This window comes from Sus scrofa, chromosome 15 (genome assembly GCF_054392235.1).
Source record: "Sus scrofa isolate SSC_HxYL_T2T_F1_AM1 chromosome 15, Sscrofa_HxYL_maternal_Yorkshire_Landrace_v2.0, whole genome shotgun sequence".
Taxonomy (NCBI): domain Eukaryota; kingdom Metazoa; phylum Chordata; class Mammalia; order Artiodactyla; family Suidae; genus Sus; species Sus scrofa.
Window position 1 is genome coordinate 135,916,750 of NC_139397.1, and position 17,541 is coordinate 135,934,290.

A 17,541-nucleotide genomic window follows, 5' to 3' on the forward strand; every position below is an offset into this window, starting at 1 on the left:
TTAGCATCCAGAACAGTGCAGAGCACCAAGTATTTGTTAAATAAATGAATGGACGAATGATCCTGATTGCTGAGCTCTCCACCAGCCCTCTGTCACTGTTCCCCCCTGCTCTGGGCAAGCCAGGGCTCTCTGATGGCTGAGAAGGAGGGCCTGGGGGAGGAGGGAAGACTGGACAAAGGGAAGGCTGTGCGCACCAGCTTGGGGGCCTGGTGGGGAGAAGGTGCAGGAAGTGGGAGGGTTGGGTATCTGTTCCTCAGCCTCCTGCTTCTCTACCTCCCTAGGGTGTCTGTCCCAGAGATTGCCCACCTGTGACGGTGACAGTGAAGAAGGCTGAGTCATCTCCGGCGTCACACACGAACTCGCCCCCATCCTCCGGCTGGGCAGCGGGCAGCACCAGGCGGCGGCGGGGCCCGTCACTCTCCAGCACCAGGGCCTCGCTCTCCTCTACCTCCAGCCCATCCTTGTACCAGCGCACGGGGGCGTCCTCCCGAGACAGCTCACACATCAGCACCACACACTCCAGGCTCACGGCGACCAAGGTCACCTCGTCCCGGGGGTATATGATGCGGACTGGGGGTTCTGCAGAATGGGGGCAACCACAGGCTGTCACAAACTCACTGTCAGCCTCCCTGGAGCCGTCCAGTAGCAGGGAGTCCCTGTCGCCCACAGCCACAAGAGTAATAAGGATAATAATAACAAGGAACAATAGTCCACAATCTGAAGTCCCTGTTACACAATCCAGAATGCTCCCGGTTCCAGAAACGGTGCATTTATCATATATCGCTTCCCTCAGCCCCCACGGCGACACCCCCCCATAATCAATTACACTAACACTTCTGCAGCGTAACATACAGACATATCTGCCCTAAGCAGGATAACCGAAAAGTGGCAATAGTTTCAGAGAATTAAGCTCAGGTTTTCCTGAAGTGGCTTTTGATACCAAATTTACAGAAAGCCTTTTGATTGCGAGGCTTTTTTTTTTTTTTTTCTTTTAATTTCAGAATTGTGGCTAAGGGAAAGCCACAGCCACACACATGCCAGTCCACACTTGGTCTCTGCACAAAACACGCTTGCAGGTGGCATGGTGACTTTCCCCAAGGCCCTCCTTGACCTCCTGCTCTTTCCTCTTGAGTCCTCAGCCCTTACGTACTACTTCCTATAGTTCCAGGAACAGTTGTAAGTAGCACCTTACATCCTCATAGCAATCCTAGGACGTAGGTATAATTTTTTGTGGGTTTTTTTGCAGGGGGCGGGTGGGGGGCTCATGGCATGCATAAGTTCCTGGGGCAGGGATTGAACCCGAGCCACACCAGCGACAATACTGAATCCTTAACCACTAGGGCATCGGCAAACGCCAACATAGTCTTATTCCCATTTCCCGGATGAGGAACCTGAGCCACAGAGCGGCTAAGTAAATTCCTCAAGGTCACAGCTAGCTATACCTGCTCAAGGGCAGGAGGGAGAATACTGTCTGGTAAAAGAGGCTCAGACTCTATAAGCAGTGGTAGGGATTCCAAGCTAAGGCATGCAGGAAACTCAGTAATGAGCATAGGAGTTGCCAACATCTGTCTAAGAGTTCCCCGAGGGATGTTAACCGCTGATTCTAGGAGTTCATCTCCAACTCCCCTGAACTGGCCAGTCTTCCACAGAAATGAGCCGTGTCAATGTTGGAGGTGATCCTGGAGCTGAGCCCAGGGCATGCCCACACTTCCACACCTCAGAGGTCTTCCAGAATCAAGTCTCCAGGACACTTTAGGGCTCCTTTAACATTTCGCCCCCTTGTGGCTGGGCTGTGGAACTGCTAGCTTCCCCATCTAGGTCGTTAACAGAGGCACGTGTCCACAGCCTTGCCTCTGCCTCCCTAAATGGGCTTGTTCTGAGAGTCTAGAGGATGCAAGCTGGTTCTCTGGGGCCTGGTAGGGGCGGTAGATTGCAGGGTGAGGCTTCCTGAGAGGTGGGGTAGATGATGGAGGCAGTGGCGTGAGGACAGGGTGCAGTGATGGGGCTGGGGTACCTGCATGGCCGTGGGGTCTCAGCTTGGCATCCAACTTGATTCTCCTGGTCCACAGCCAGGGTGGTGTGTTGTGTGAGCTTCCCCGTGAAGAGTCTGGTGTTTTGTGCGGAGGCCAAGTGTGGACTGGCATGTGTGTGGCTGTGGCCATTATGTCTGGCCAGGGCTTAGGGTGGGAGATGCTGAAGGGACTCACTATAGGGAAGAATGTGTGTGGAAAGGTGTCTCTGATGTCGTAGCTTGTGCGCATCAGGCTGCACTATCTGGGGTGCAGGGAGTCGGGGGCCCTGAGGAGCCCAGCTAGGCAGGGGAGAGGGCCACCACATGCTGACGGTGCTAGCAGCAAGAGGTCACTCCAGTGCAGCCAGTGGGATTCTCCTGTGCGACCCAGACCTGCCTAGGCACACACTCCCCACCCCGTCACATACACACTGGGACTGGCGCTTTGGGCTGCAGCCCCCAGTTTCCGGCACTGAACCAGTTCTGCCGCAGTCATCCTGGGCTCTCCCCACTTTGGACATTCTCTCCCCACCTTTTCAGCCCAAACCCTGACCGCCACTCAGCTAACTCAGCCCCTACTCCAAATATCTGAAGACACCGCCGGTCCACTAAACACTTAGCAGCCCCCAGCCTTGGGCTCCCACTGCACCCTATGGGGACACTCAGCAATCCCCACTCTAAGACCCTCTATCGTGCCTGGCTTTTCTGCCAGAGGTGTGCGTGTGTGTCTGTGAGCCAGGGCTGACGCCTGCAGGTGGCATGGTGACTTTCCCCAAGGCCCTCCTTGACTTCCTGCTCTGTCCTCTTGAGTCCTCAGCCCTCACAGCACTTTGTCACGAGGTGTCGCTGTACATTTATTTGCGTGTTTATTGGTTAAACGCAGGGGTCGCAAACTCAAATGCCCACAGCGGCCAGGTAGGTAGGTTAGGTCAGTGGCTGAAGCGATCTGGGGGGAGGCAAAAAAGGAACGGCGGGGAGGATGGGACCGAGGAATGTGGGCCCCCTGTTATGGGGGCAGCTGCTACTCAGCGCCAGCTGCTCATCGCCACGGGGGGAAGCGGGACCAGAGACGCCGGCTCTTCGGCTTTTTCAAGAGGACGCATAACTCCGGGTTGTTATTTGAACTGTCCTGACTTTGGTAAGACTCTGCAGGCCAAACAAAACACATCTGGGCGCTGGATGGGGCCCTAGGGACGGCCCGTTTGCGACCCCTGGTTAACGGCTGCCTCCCCAGCTAGACGGGCAGCTCTCTGACAACAGGGACCGCAGCTGCCTTATGCACCAGTGACCCGCACCGCCTGATGCAGTGCCTGGCACATGGCAAGTGCTTGGCAAATGAACCCATGGAGCACAGCTGTTCTTGGCCTTGGGCGAGGAGAGGAGGCTGCTTACTCACACAGGGACCCTGGGCTCTTCTGGCAGAAACCCCAGTCCATGCACCTGCAGTCCCGCCCCCATTCTCCCCAGTGTCCTGGCTAGGGGCTACGGCCAGCTCCCCCAAAGGCTCAGAATTGCTCCCCTGGTGACCCTGGGCAGCTGGGGTGGGTCCACACCTGTGACAGTGACGGTGAAAGAGGCAGACTCATCATCGATTTCACACAAGTACTCGCCGGAGTCCTCCAGCTGGACGGCGGGCAGCACCAGGCGGCGGACGGTGTCCTCCTTCTGTAGGAGCAGCGCCGGACTCTCCACCACCTCTTCACCATCCTTGGTCCAGCGCACCTCGGCCCAGGGCCGGCACAGCTCGCAGGTCAGCACCACGCGCTCCAGGCGCACGGCTGCCACGTACACCTTGCCGCTGGGGTACACGATCCACGAGGAGACGTCTGGAGGACAGGGACAGCGCGGCCGGGCATCAAGGGCAAGGGCCGAGGTGCCCGGCTGCCCCACCTGATCCACGCCTGTTCCCTACTCCTGCAAAGTGGGCTGCGTGTTGAAGAAGAGAGGCCTCCCTTGGACCGTGGCTCACAGCTGCTTGGACCCATAGCTGGAGGCATGACCAGAGTCACATCAGGGTCACAGCGGCCCAGTGGGGACCATGGTGTCAGCCTCAGCTCTAGAAACACGACATTCTCTGGCTTGGGACAGGGACAGTATGAAGGGCAGGACTGGGGGGAGGAAGGTTGGGTGCCCAGATGGACTGGGTCTCCTGCAGGCCCAGACCCCTTCTAGTGCCTGGACTCAACCCCCCCCCTCGACCCTGCCCCATGGTAGCACTGCCATCTCTAAAGGTCCCTCCGCAGGGGTCTTCAGAACACAGAAGGTAGGCTTCCCTGTGCTATGACTTGTGCGGCTGTGACTGGTAGGTTTATGACAATGCGTTTTCTGTAGGTGACTGAACCTCAGGGTGCAGACCGTGGGTTGGGGAGGAAAAGGGGAGGGTGTGTGATCAGCTAGGGGGAAGGAAGCAGGGACAGTTGCGGGGGGCAAGGGCAGGGGACACCTTCCCCGCCCTCAGCCCACCCAGAACCCCACCTGTGATGGTGACAGTGAAGTAGGCGCGTTCGTCCCCAGCAACGCACTGGAACTCGCCCCCATCCGGAGGCTGGGCAGCAGGCAGCACGAGGCGGTGATGGGCCCCCTCGTTCTCCAGCACCACGAAGTCACTCTCCTCCACTTCCTGCCCGTCCTTGTACCAGTGGACAGGGGCGCCCTCCCGGTCCACCTCACAGGTCAGCATGACGCACTCCGATGTTATGGCATGCACAAACACGTGCTCCCGGGGGTCCAGGATGTGCACTGGGGGGTCTGGGGGGGAAACAGAGATGGGGTCACACAGACACCCACACGTGGGAGACAGGAGCCCACGCTGGCCACTTGGCCAGGAGACAGTCTCCTGGGAGGACACTGGGAGGGTTAAGGCCAGGCTGTGCAAGGACATGGAATACTGAGGGTGCGACAGGTGAGATGGGACAGGAGGTCACGTGGCACCTGAATGCTCTGTGAGTCCCCAGAGGCTCAGAGGGGGCTGGGTGGGGACACAGAAGGCCTTTGTCTAGACTGTGAGGTGGTCTCCGTCGCATCACGTCAGGGTCATGGTAGCTGCTGCTTTTACAATGAAGCCCCCAGTGCCTGGCCCCAGGTCAGGCAGGAGGTGAGAATGACTTAGCAGTGCTACAGCGGGACAGTGCTCCCTATCGGTAGTGAGTTCCCCATCACTGGGGCTATTCAGGCAGAGGTCAGAGGACCTCCCGGCAATGGGGCTGAAACAGGATTTCCACTCAAAGTGAAAAGATTGAGTTGTCTTCTCAGAGTGGATTCCATGCTGGATATTCTGGCTCAGGAGGCTGGAAGACCCTGGGGCTATGCACTTATAACAGGCTTTCAGAGTGGTTCTGAAGAAGCCAGAACAGAGACTGGCTTCTAGAACTTCTGGACCACTGAATCTAAAGCTTCCCTTTGACTCTGGCTGCCTGGGGTGGTGGAATAAGCAGTTCTGGATGTGAACCCAGCTAGGGTGTTTTCTGTCTGTGTGCCATTGGGCAAGATACATAACCTCTCTGAGCTTCAATTTCTTCCCCTGTGATTGGAGCTATATTGCCACACATGCAGTTGTGAAGATTAAGTGACAGTGTACTTTCTTAGTATTCAGCCCAGGATGTGGCTAGCAGGTGCCCAACAAATGTTGGCTCTTACCTCCCCCTCCCCTTAATTGAATGGAGTTTCCCCCACTCTTCCCCAGCAGAGGGTATGTGGGGGTCTAGTGTGCTAGAGGGCCACGCATGAGCAGTGTGATCTGAAATCATATCCCTTAGCCCACCAGGGCACCCCTTCCCCAGAAGGGACACCCCACCCCAAGCAGGCAGGCCAGGGCGCAGGGGTCACACAGCCTCAGGATCAGCTTCAGCTGAGGGAGCCCAGGCTACCGTGGTCCCTGACCTCGGACCGTGACGCTGAAGAAAGCTGAGACCCCTTCCGTTCTGCACTCAAACTCGCCGCTGTCCTGGATTTGGGCCTCGGGCAGAATCAGGCGGTGTTTGCGTCCATCCAGCTTCACCACCAGCGACTCACTCTCCTCCACCCGCTGCCCGTCCTTGTACCAGCTCGCTGGGAAGTCCACCCGGGAGAGCTCACAGGTCAGCACCACCCTCTCCGAGGTCGTGAAGGTCAACGACACCTTGTCCTGGGGGCTCAGGATGTGCACCGGGCTCTCTGCATAGAGAGGCGTGGTCACATGCAGCGCCTTAGCTGTGCTCCGCTACCCCAGTAAGCACCCCCTCTGGGGCCTGGGTTCAGGGTAGGGGGGTGGGCACATCAGGCCAGGTGACTGCTGTTGATGCATCTGAGATTTAAAAAATAGTTTTGCTGGAGTTCCCGTCATGGCGCAGTGGTTAACGAATCTGACTAGGAACCATGAGGTTGCAGGTTTGGTCCCGGCCTTGCTCAGTGGGTTGAGGATCCGGCATTGCCGTGAGCTGTGGCGTGGGTTGCAGACGCGGCTCGGATCCCGCATTGCTGTGGCTCTGGTGTAGGCAGGCGGCTACAGCTCCGATTCGACTCCTAGCCTGGGAACCTCCATATGCTGCGGGAGTGGCCCTAGAAAAGGCAAAAGACCAAAAAAAAAAAAAAAGTTTTGCTTTTACACACCAACTCTTCAGAGCAGTGGTTTTAGTGTGCATAAGAATTCTCAGGGAGGCTGCTAAAAATTCAGATTCTTAGGCCCCTCCCCTTGAGCATGCAAGGGCCTGGGAATCTGCACTTTAAACCAGCCCTCCAGATGGCTCTGATGTTGGCGACTCTGGGTTGCATTTTAGTTTAGTTTAGTTTTCTTTCTTTATTTTTTGCTTCGCCTGCAGCAGGTGGGAGTTTCCGGGCCAGGGATCGAACCCATGCCACAGCAGCAACCCAAGCTGCTGCAGTGACAATGTCAGATCCTTAACCTGCTGCGCCATAGGAGAATCCCCCTGGGTTGCATTTCAGAAATGCTGCTCTGGTTGCTGGTTATTTCTTACTCTGCCCCCCTCACGGGATGCTGGCAACTTACTGCCTCGAGGCTCTGCCCGTGGGCACTGAGGAATTCCTTGATTGGCCTTACAAACTCCAGCAATGGTGCAGTGGCAAATGCTAGACCCCTGCTTTTTTGTTTTGTTTTGTTTTAATTTATGTTTTGCTTTTTAGAACTGCACCCATGGCGTACAGAGGTTCCCAGGCTAGGGATCCCGTCAGAGGCTACAGCTGCCAGCCTATACCACAGCCACAGTAACATCAGATCTGACCCGCTTCTGCCAGCCTATACCACAGCCACAGTAACATCAGATCTGACCCGCTTCTGCCAGCCTATACCACAGCCACAGTAACATCAGATCTGACCCGCTTCTGCGACCTACACTACAGCTCATAGCAACACTGGATCCTTAACCCACTGAGCAAGACCAGGGATCAACCTGCAACCTCATGGTTCCTAGTCAGATTCCCTTCCGTTGCACTACGACGGGAACTCCCCAGACCCCTACTTTGAACTGTTGTCCTTAAGGAAACCTCACTCCCTCGCCCTCCCTGTTTCCCCAGGGGACAGCGTGTGATTCTGGAGCCAGACACCCTGGGTCCATAATCCAACACTAGAGCTCATTAGCTTTGTGACTTTGGCCAAGACCCTGAAAGGTTCTGTGCCTCAGTTTTCCCATATGTAAAATGGGATGACAAAAGAATCTATCCTGAGGGCTGTGGAGAGGACTGTGCCAATTAACACACGTAAAGTGCCTAGGGCTGTGCCTGGCACACAGGAAGTTGCTCTGATAGCATTATTGATTACACGACAGGACACGAAGCAGTCAAGGACCAGGGGCCTCCTGGGTCTGTGTCTCTGAGATGACAAATATGACAGAATTTTGCAAACCGAAAAGTGCTCCCCAAAATGATGCTGATGAAAATGACAAGCAGTTCCCTCTACGCTGTGCATGCGCTGGAATCAGGCCTTCTGGGTCACTAAGCTTTCTATCGGAGCTCACCGCAGGTGCTCCGTACTCTCCTTGCCCAGATGTGAAACGTGGGACCAGCATCTGCCTCATTTTGCCAAAGGGATTTCTATGTCCTTGATCCTGTCTGCCCACCCTGGTCCCCACCAGCACCAACCTTGGATGGTGAGGGCGGCTGAGTCCTGCACGCCTGGGCAGCTGAAGCCGACCAGGGCCCCGCTGTCCTGGTGCTTGACAGCTTGCAGGATGAGTCTGTGCTGCAGGCCCTTCTTCTCCACACGGTACCGCAGGGCCCCAGGCTCCACCTCGCCCTCTGGCACATGACTCTTGAGCTCTTCCCCATTAAGGAACCAGGTGCCCTGGATGATGGTGGAGAGATGAAGGGAGAAGACGGCATCTTCCCCGTCATATACCTGCACGTCCTCTAGACCAGCCACCAGGCGAGCTGTGGGCACTGAGATGGGGACAGATTGCAGCCATCAGAACCGGGGCAGGGGTGGGGGGGGGGCGGCGCAGAGGGGGAAATCGGCAGGTAGAAGACAGATAACAGGCCAAGGACTGAGGGCCAGGGAAGGGAGGAGGGTGATGGGGCGGGCAAGACTTGGGGTACAGCTGCTGATAGGCCGGGCTGGCAGGACCGACTCACCGAGGTGAGCAGACCCGTGGAACACAACGTGGGGACTGCGGCCGTGTTCGCTGACGGTGCAGATGCGGAAGCGGTAGTCGCCCTCGGAGGGCACACAGTCTCCGGGCACCTCCACAGCGCCAGCTTTCACAATGCTGAAGCACTGGATCCAGTCTTCTGAGCCCACTTCCTGCCGCTCCAGCCGGTAGATGAAGGGGGTCTCAGGAGCTGGTTCGGGAGGCTTCCAGGTCAGTAGGACCGTGTTCTTGTGGCCCTTAAACATCTCCACCAACAGCGGGGGGCCAGGAGGGTTGTGCTTGACGCCTGAGACAAAGGCAGGGTTTGCATCTGAGCCCTGCTCCAGCCTCCCACAGCCCTCTGACCTTAGATCTGCTTTACTAGCCCCCCCCTGGCATCTGGTCACCCGCCTGCCCTGACCCTCTGTCCAGCCCTGGAGGAGTCTGCCTAGGGGCTCTCATGCCCTCACATTTGACTCTGAGCAGAGTGGTGGTGTGGGAGTTGCCCAGGCTGAAGGTGACCTCGCCAGCATCCTCTCGGGTGACCCCTGGCAGGACCAGGGCATGCATGTGGCCGGAGCTGCTCTGGCAGATGGCAGGCAGGTCCTCCCCATCTCGGGTCCAGCACCCTTCCACCCCAGCCTCGCCCGTCTCCACCAGCAGCACCGCGTTCTCTCCTTCGAAGACGTCGAGCTTCCGGGGCAGGCGCTTCAGGATGGGCCCTGAGATGCAGAGGGGAGGCCATCAGCCTGCGGTCTGGGCATCCGCCTGCCTCGGTCCGGCCTCCTCCCGCTGGCCAGCCGACCTTTGACCGTCACGTTGGCCACGGTGCGCACCCGGCCACGCATCTCGCACAGGTAGACGCCCTCGTCATCCGCTTTCAGCCTGTGGATGATGAGGCGCCGGACGGCGCCCTCCTCGATCTGCTCGTACTTGCGGCAGGGCAGCAGCCGCTGGTCCTCGCGGAACCAGGCCGTGGGAATGCGGGAGTTGGGGACTTTACACTCCAGCACTGCAATCCCATGCTCCCGGCCCTCCACGTCCTGCAGGGGCCTGGTGAAGCGGAAGCGGGGCTCTGTGGAGAACGGAAAGCCGAGAGAAGGCTCTGGAGAGAGCCAGACCTGGAGAAAGACTCTCCTCCCATCAGCCACTGCCTAAACCCACATTAGCTTAGGCCAGTTTGCTCTTCTCGCAGAGCCAGCAGGCACTGTGGCATCAGAGAAACCCCCAGAAGGGAAGTCAGACGACCCCAAATTGTCATCTGACCCTAACACTCACTAGCCATGTCCACCTTGCCTAAGGCCATTTTTGGGATTCTGGGCCTCAGTTTCTTTACTTGTAAAGCAGAGAAAGGGATGGAAGGGCTTGGACCACATCAGTGATTTTCAAACTGTTTCCTGGGGCCCCTCACAGGCACGCCCAAAATTCTGCAAGGGTTTGAGCTGCATTTCATTGTGAAAGTATTTTATCTACTTTCAAAACTGCATTTTACAAAAAGAAAGCATGATGGTGGGACTTCCTGCTGTGGCTCAGCTGTAATGGATCTGACTAGTATCTGTGAGGATGCGGGTTTGATCCCTGGCCTTGCTCAGTGGGTTAAGGATCCAGCTTTGCTGTGAGCTGCAGTGTAGGTTGCAGATGTGGCTTGGATCTGGTGTTGCTGTGGCTCTGGTGTAGGCCGGCAGCTGCAGCTCCAATTCAACCCCTAGTCTGGGAACTTCCATATGCTACAGGTACGGCCCCCAAAACAAACAAACAAACAAATCCAAACAAAGAAAAAGCATGACAATAGGAATGGCCAGTGGATTCAGGTGGGCTGCTGGGGGAGCATGACTGTCTTGCTGGGTGGCTCTGGAAGCTCTGCTTTCACCGTGGGCTATTTTCTGTCCAGGGGGTTAGTTTGTGCACACTGACTGTACCTGAGAGGCCACCACGGCAGCACAGGTGCTGCATGCCTGACTGTGTGCCAGGCAGGACCCAGGGGATGTGCCAACTTTTTTCCTCTGAGGGAAACCTTGGGTAATAGCTAGTGAAGGTATAATGTTGTGAGTTGGAGAGGTTTAACTTATGGAGAGCTTTAACTTTCACTGTGAGTGGGGAGAGGTTTTTTTTTTCCCCCTCCTGAATTTTCTATTTATGCGCAATGTAAGCATTAAATTAGACACTGATGGGGACTCAATTTTGAAATATAAATTTCCTCTCCTTCACTTTCCTTGTCTTGCAAAACTGGAGAGCAGTCTAATGAAAGAATAGTCAAAAACTGCAGGGCATTTTTTTTTTTTTCCTCCCTCAAGTTGTCCTTTGTTGTAAATCAGCAGTTTCTCAATGTGAGGCCTACAGCTAGGCCTTCCCCACAGGGCTCACAGACTAGACCTGGTTATGGACGTTAAACTGTATATTCAATAAAAAAGACCCCTTGTTCTCACAGGTTCGTTTTGTAAATACATGTTCTACATTTGGACTGAAAAATCTACACCTATAAAATGATCCTTTCAGAGATTACTTCCTGGCTCAGTGGAAACGAATCTGACTAGCATCCATGAGGATGCAGGTTCGATCCCTGACCTTGCTCAGTGGGTTAAGGATCTGGCCTTGCCCTGAGCTGTGGTATAGGTCGAAGACACCCCTCGGGTCTGATGTGGCTGTGGTTGTGGCATAGGTTGGCAGCTACAGCTCTGATTTGACTCCTAGCCTGGGAACCTCCATATGCCGCGGGTGTGGCCCTAAAAAGCAAAATAAAATAAACCGATCCTTTCATCTGCCTTAGATGGTGGGGCCCCAGATAGGATTTCCATTGGGGGATCGGTGAAAATAACAAAGAGGTTGAAAACCACTGGACTACAAGAGTTCTGGGCCCCTCTGGGTCTGTACATCTATCATTCCTTGAAGTCCTTTATTAAAGAGTGGTTTTCCACTTTCTGCTTCACAATCTTGGGGGGGGGGGCTGCTAAGATGTTCTCGGAGGACTTGGAGGCCAATTAGATCGGAATCCCTGGGGGCTGGGAGGTGGGTGGGAAATGGCATTTTAATATTCGACCTTCCTTAGCCCCGCCATCTTCTGGGCAGTGAGTGGGGTTGGAGTGGGGAGGGTCTGGGAGGACGCTGGAGGTCCCTCCCCAGGGCTCTGGCCGCCCGGGGGCGCCGCGGTACCTTTGACGTGCAGCTGCACAGCACTGAGCGTCTGGCCCGCCGAGTTGCGAGCGGCGCACACGTAGAGGCCGCGGTCCTTGGCCTGGCAGTAGAGCACCTTGAGCACGAAGCCGCCACCGCGGTCGCGGTACATGAGGCGACGGCGGTCGGGGAGCAGCGGGCGGCCCTCCCAGTGCCATTCGATCTCGGGCTCAGGCTTGCCCATCACGTAGCAGCGGAACTTGGCGTGCTTGCCCTCGTTTACCCAGAAGGTCTTGGGCGCACACTTGAGTGGCTCCACCACGGGCTTGGGGACCTCGTCGGGGTCCTCGGGCGGGCTCTCGGGGGGCTGGTGCACCTGCAGCAGCGCGCCGGCCCGCGCGTGGCCGTGCGCGTTGCGGGCGTGGCACACGTAGACGCCCGAGTCCGGCAGCCGCACCGCCAGGATGCGCAGCGCCAGGCTCGCTCCTGGGCGGCCCTCGGTGCGGCCCGGCTCGAGCGCGAAGTGGCTGCTGTCCCACACTTCGTCCAACGCCATCCCGTCTTTCTCCCAGTACAGCGTGGGCTCGGGGAGGCCCCCCACCTGGCATTCCAGCACCACCTCCGCCCCCCGCAGCACCCACTGGGACCGGGGCCCCGTCAGGAACACCGGGGCGCCCTCTCCGGCCCCGGGCGGCGGCAGCGGGCGCTCGGCGGGCTGGGGCTCGGGCTCGGGAGCCGGCGGCTCCAGCACGGTGACGGCAGCCGCTGCATAGGCCTCTCCAGCCGCGTTGCGGGCGCGGCACACGTAAACCCCCGCGTCGGTGGGCAGCGCGCCGCTCAGCAGCAGGCCGTGCTCGGCGCCGTCCGCCGGGAAGCTCAGGCGCTCCGAGGCCGCCAGGGGCTGCCCGCCCTTCTCCCACACGACAGTGGGCGGCGGCTCCCCCAGCACCACGCACTTGAGCTCGGCCTCCGCGCCGCTTAGCACCCGCACGGGCCGCGGGAAGCGCAGGAAGCACGGGGGGCTCCCCTGATCCCCCGAGCCCGCCTTCATCGCGGCCGCGGGAGCCCGGGAGGCGGGGCTCGCCTGGGACCGGGTGACGGGGCCCGCGGAACTCTCCCCTGGCCGCCCGCTCCCGGCTCGTCTCCTTACCCTCGGCCGGGAGCTGCGGCTCTGCGGTGGCGGCGATTCCCGGGCCGGGGACCCAGGGCTCAGGGGGCAGTCCTTCCTGTTTGCCTCTCCAGCGAGGGGCCCCGCAGCCTCCTTTGCCTGCGGCCTGGCTTCCTGCTCCGGAGAGCCAGTCTTCCCAGTCCCCTCCCACAGCCAGGGCCCCTTCCCCTCCTCCCTCCCACCTCCAGCCGCCAGGTCCCCAACCGCCCGCCAGGCTTGGGCCTGAGTGGCAGAGGCGCCTGCAGCTGCCAATCCCAAAAATATTCTCTGATGACACAGCTGGAGGACAAGAGCCCAGACAGGCTCCTCCAGGCTAAGTATAGAGCAGGGGGGACCACCTGCCCCCCACCCTACCCCCAGTTCTAGCTCATGCCCCAGCCCTTCCCCCCAGGACTGGCCCAGCAGCTGCTTGGTTGAAAGGAGACCCTGAAGGTCCGAGGGCCTGGCTTGTCCTGTCTTCCTGACAAATAACTTTGTTAGGAATTGGCAGACCCCAGCTTCCAGACTCCTGTCCCACCTGATGTCACCTCTGTGCTGGATGCTGGGTTGTAACTTTGTGTGTGTGTTGGGGGGGGGGGGCAGGGAGTTGTGTGTGTGGGTCAGGTCACTCGGGGTGAAAAGCCTCACCCGCCCCCCCCACCCCCACATTCCTGGCGGGAGTGGGAGATAAGGCTCAGGGCCACAGACATCTGCGTCAGAGATAGGAGGTCTCAATGCCATGGGCAGGGGCAACTCGGACTGCAGGGCGTGGGAAGGGCTGGGAAGACTGGGGTGAGAAAGGTAGAAGAGGGCGGCTGGTGGGATGGGGAGGGGAGATTGGGGAGGCCCTGGGCAGACCCTGACAGAAGGGGCACAGGGCTGGGTGTGGGTTCACCGTTGGCAGGGCCAGGTGAGCTATGTGGCCTCAGCTGCTCCTCTTGCTGTTGGCCCCACGGAGTGGGCATGGCTGCCAGGGCCCGGAGCTGGACCGGGAGCTTGTCCTGGCCAAGGTGAGGGCTCTGTTCCTGGATGCCTTGGGACCCCCGGCAGTGACTGGGGAAGGTGGGGATCCTGGAGTCAGGCGTCTGCCCCGAAGACATGCTGTGGGGGGCTTCATGCGCAGGGGCTCTGAGCCCGAGGAGGAGGATGTCTCCCAGGCCATCCTTTTCCCGGCTACAGGTAATGAGGGTGGGGAACTGGCACCTTGACTTTGAGAAACAGTGTGGCATACCATGGGCTTGGGAGCCAGGCCTGTCTGGATTTGAATCCCAGACCTGCCACTCAACTGGCTTTGTAACCATGGACCAGTTACTGAACCTTGCTGAGCCTCTGTCTCCTCTTCTGTAAGATGGGCGGTAATGCCTACCTCTCAGGGTGGAGTGAGATGGGGCATCTAGAGTGTGTGGCTCATCGGGGGCATGTGGGAGACAGTGGATTGGGTGGCCAAGAGTCTCTAGAAGGAGATATCTGGGTGTGGGCCCCTTCCTGCCATCTTTCCTTCTATCTTTGCTTTTGCTCCCCACTCCAAACACTGTTTCTTTAGCCCCAAGTAACTGAGACTTGAGAAGGTATCTAGAATGCAGGAGGAAGATTAGTTGGGAAGCTTGGGAGTTTCCTTCTCACCTCCCTGTGTTCCACTGACTCAATGAGTAAAGCCTCCCTTTGGCTAGACTTTCTTGTTTATTTACTTATTTATTTTTGTCTTTTTAGGGCTGTACCTGCACTTGTGGCATATGTAGGTTCCCAGGCTAGGGATCGAATCAGAGCTGTAGCCTCTGGCCTATGCCACGGCCACAGCAATGCAGAATCTGAGCAGCGTCTGTGACCTACACCAGAGCTCACGGCAACGCCGGATCCTTAATCCACTGAGCGAGGCCAGTATCAAACCTGTGTCCTCATCGATGCTAGTCAGGCTGAGCCATAGTGGGAACTCCTGGATAGACTCTCTCATAATCTGGTCCACTTTTCTCTCAGAGAGGATTCCCTTTCTCCCTGCGCTTCCGACACCCGTGAGGCACAGTGAGTGAAAGTGTGGCTTTAGGGGGTCAGGCAGAATCCCAGCCTGGCCACGCAGTGGTTAAGTGGCACTTCGTCTTTTTAACCCTCAGTTTTCTTATCTGCAAAATGGATCAATTATTGTGAGGTTTATTTTATTTGTGTTTTGTTTGGAATTTAAATCCGAGTTATTACTTATTTTTGAGGGATCGACTTTATTTTTTATTTTTTAAAATTACAGTTGATTTGCAATGTCCTATCAATTTCCGCTGTACAGCAAAGTGACCCAGCTTTAAAGTATATACCTTATTTTTCTGTCGTGAGGTTTATAATGAGATAATCCACTTAACAGTGAAGCTTCAATTGTCAGTACTTCAGCTAGTGCTGGTTCATGACTGTTTGGTACAGTCTATATGCCTTTCAGGGTAAGGATGCCAACTCTACTTTCTTAGGAAGAACTGTCCTTTATTCTGAGCTGTATCCTTTCTCCTCCTCCCTCTTGCTGTTAACCTGCTTTCTTTCTTTTTTTCTTTTTTTTTTTTTCTTTTCTCTATGTTGACTGCCTCACAGCATATGGAGTTCCCAGGCCAGGGATCAGATCTCAGCCACGGTTGTGACCTACTCAGTAGCTGCAGCAACACTGGATCCTTAACCCACTGTGCTGGACTGGGGATTGAACCTGCGTCCCAGCTCTCCAGAGACGTTGCCCATCCTGTTGAGACATAGGAGGAATCCTAACTGGTCTTTTTAAAGAATTTCTTTTCTTTTTTCTTTTTGGCCATGGCGTGTGGTGACTTGATGTGGGATCTCAGTTCCCAGAACAGAGTTTGAACCTGGGCTGCAGTGGTGAAAGCACTGAATCCTAACCATTAGACCACCAGGGAACTCCCTATTTTAAAGAATTTTCCATGCAGTATTTCTGACATGTAAAAAGATATAAAGAGTAATACAGCAAATGCCTGTGTGCACATCATTCAAAGTACCATTTCATAGTCTCAGATGAACAAAAATTTAAATCCAACTAACAATTCCAGGCATTGGAGAACGGAGAAAGCGCCTACATATCGCTGATGAAAATACTGATTGCTAAAACCACTTCAGAGAGAAGTTGGAAATGTATTTTTTTTTCTTCTTTGGTGTTTTTAAGGATGCATCCATGGCACATGGCCGTTCCCAGGCTAGGGGTCTAGGAGTTGAATCAGAGCTACAACTGCTGGCCTACACCACAGCCACAGCAACGTGGAATCTGAGCCTCGTCTGCGACCTATACCTCAGCTCTTGGCAACTCCAGATCCTTAACCCACTGATCAGGGCCAGGGATCAAACCCGTGTCCTCACGGACACCAGTCGAGTTTGTTACTACCGAGCCGCAGCAGGAACTCCCTTTTTTTTTAGTTTTTATTATTGTTTTTTTTAACGTCTGGTGTTTTTAAAGTCCCTTGATAATGGAATAACAAATGGGGAGCGGGCGCGTCCTTCCATTCTCCCAAGACTTGGGAAGAACTGAGTGCTTGGCAGGCTCCTGAGTGGCAGCCAGATCCTGCCTGTTGAGGAGGAGGGGTCCCAGGTTCTGCCAGTCAGGGCTGCCCTCTCCCTTCCTTCTGCCTCCTGCAGGTGCCCGCTGTGGGGACGAGCCAGCTGCTGGAGAGCTGGCCCGGGAGGCTGAGGAGGGCCTCTTCACATATGTATTCCGGCCGTCCCAGCACACACGCAGCCGCCAGGTGACTTCAGCTCAGCTGTGGTTCCACACGGGACTGGACAGACAGGGAATGGCAGCCGCCAATAGCTCTGGGCCCCTGCTGGACCTGTTGGCACTGTCATCCAGGGGTCCTGTGGCTGTGCCCATGTCACTAGGCCAGGCACCCCCTCGCTGGGCTGTGCTGCACCTGGCCGCCTCTGCCCTCCCTTTGTTGACCCACCCAGTCCTGGTGCTGCTGCTGCGCTGTCCTCTCTGTTCCTGCTCAGCCCGGCCCGAGGCCACCCCCTTCCTGGTGGCCCACACTCGGGCCAGGCCACCCAGCGGAGGGGAGAGGGCCCGACGCTCCACCGCCCCTCTGCCCTGGCCTTGGTCCCCCGCCGCGCTGCGCCTGCTGCAGAGGCCCCCGGAGGAACCCGCTGTGCACGCCGACTGCCACAGAGCTTCCCTCAACATCTCCTTCCAGGAGCTGGGCTGGGACCGGTGGATCGTGCACCCTCCCAGTTTCATCTTCCACTACTGTCACGGGGGCTGCGGGCTGCCGACCCTGCCCAACCTGCCCCTGTCTGTCCCTGGGGCCCCCCCTACCCCTGTCCAGCCCCTGTTGTTGGTGCCAGGGGCTCAGCCCTGCTGCGCTGCTCTCCCGGGGACCATGAGGTCCCTACGCGTTCGCACCACCTCGGATGGAGGTTACTCTTTCAAGTACGAGACGGTGCCCAACCTTCTCACCCAGCACTGTGCCTGCATCTAAGGGTGTCCCGCTGGTGGCCGAGCTCCCACAGGCACCAGCCTGGAGGAAGGCAGAGTTCCCACCTCCCCTTTCCTTCCGCCTCTCCGCCTGGAGGCTCCCCTCCCTGTCCGCCCCTGTCCCATGGGTAATGTGACAATAAACAGCATAGTGCAGATGACTCGGTGCGCATTCTCAGGCTTCTCTGAAGTAGTCTGTGTGCTGGGGGGAGGTCTGGGTCCCTGGAGCACAGGATTGTGGGATGTCAGGTTGCTCAGCCTCACTTGACCAGGGAAA

The 17,541-nt window shown here is 57.1% G+C and overlaps 2 protein-coding genes across 11 annotated transcripts in view; one reads left to right on the forward strand and one right to left on the reverse strand.

Moving 5' to 3' along the window:
- OBSL1 (obscurin like cytoskeletal adaptor 1) overlaps positions 1-12,985 on the reverse strand; it is a 27,854-nt gene extending 14,869 nt beyond the window's left edge. For 7 of the 10 annotated variants that reach the window (XM_085000516.1, XM_021076304.2, XM_021076303.2 and 4 more), the window contains exons 1-9: positions 11,719-12,985; positions 9,374-9,643; positions 9,039-9,290; positions 8,573-8,875; positions 8,084-8,380; positions 5,891-6,163; positions 4,487-4,759; positions 3,565-3,837; positions 307-579 (exon numbers count right to left, since the gene is read on the reverse strand). In XM_085000516.1, coding sequence (XP_084856642.1) covers positions 307-579; positions 3,565-3,837; positions 4,487-4,759; positions 5,891-6,163; positions 8,084-8,380; positions 8,573-8,875; positions 9,039-9,290; positions 9,374-9,643; positions 11,719-12,730 — 3,226 coding nt within the window. In that variant the 5' untranslated portion in view covers positions 12,731-12,985. Of the gene's footprint in view, positions 1-306; positions 580-2,860; positions 3,158-3,564; positions 3,838-4,486; positions 4,760-5,890; positions 6,164-8,083; positions 8,381-8,572; positions 8,876-9,038; positions 9,291-9,373; positions 9,644-11,718 lie in introns of those variants that run through there. The other 3 variants (XM_085000517.1, XM_021076302.2, XM_021076307.2) reach the window with 2 other exon arrangements.
- Positions 12,986-13,676: 691 nt separating this feature from the next.
- On the forward strand, positions 13,677-17,435 carry INHA (inhibin subunit alpha). The gene is given in 2 exon segments (NM_214189.2): positions 13,677-14,005; positions 16,436-17,435. Coding segments are annotated over 2 exon segments (1,095 nt in total). The 5' UTR covers positions 13,677-13,743; the 3' UTR covers positions 17,269-17,435.
- The last annotated feature ends 106 nt before the right edge of the window (positions 17,436-17,541 follow it).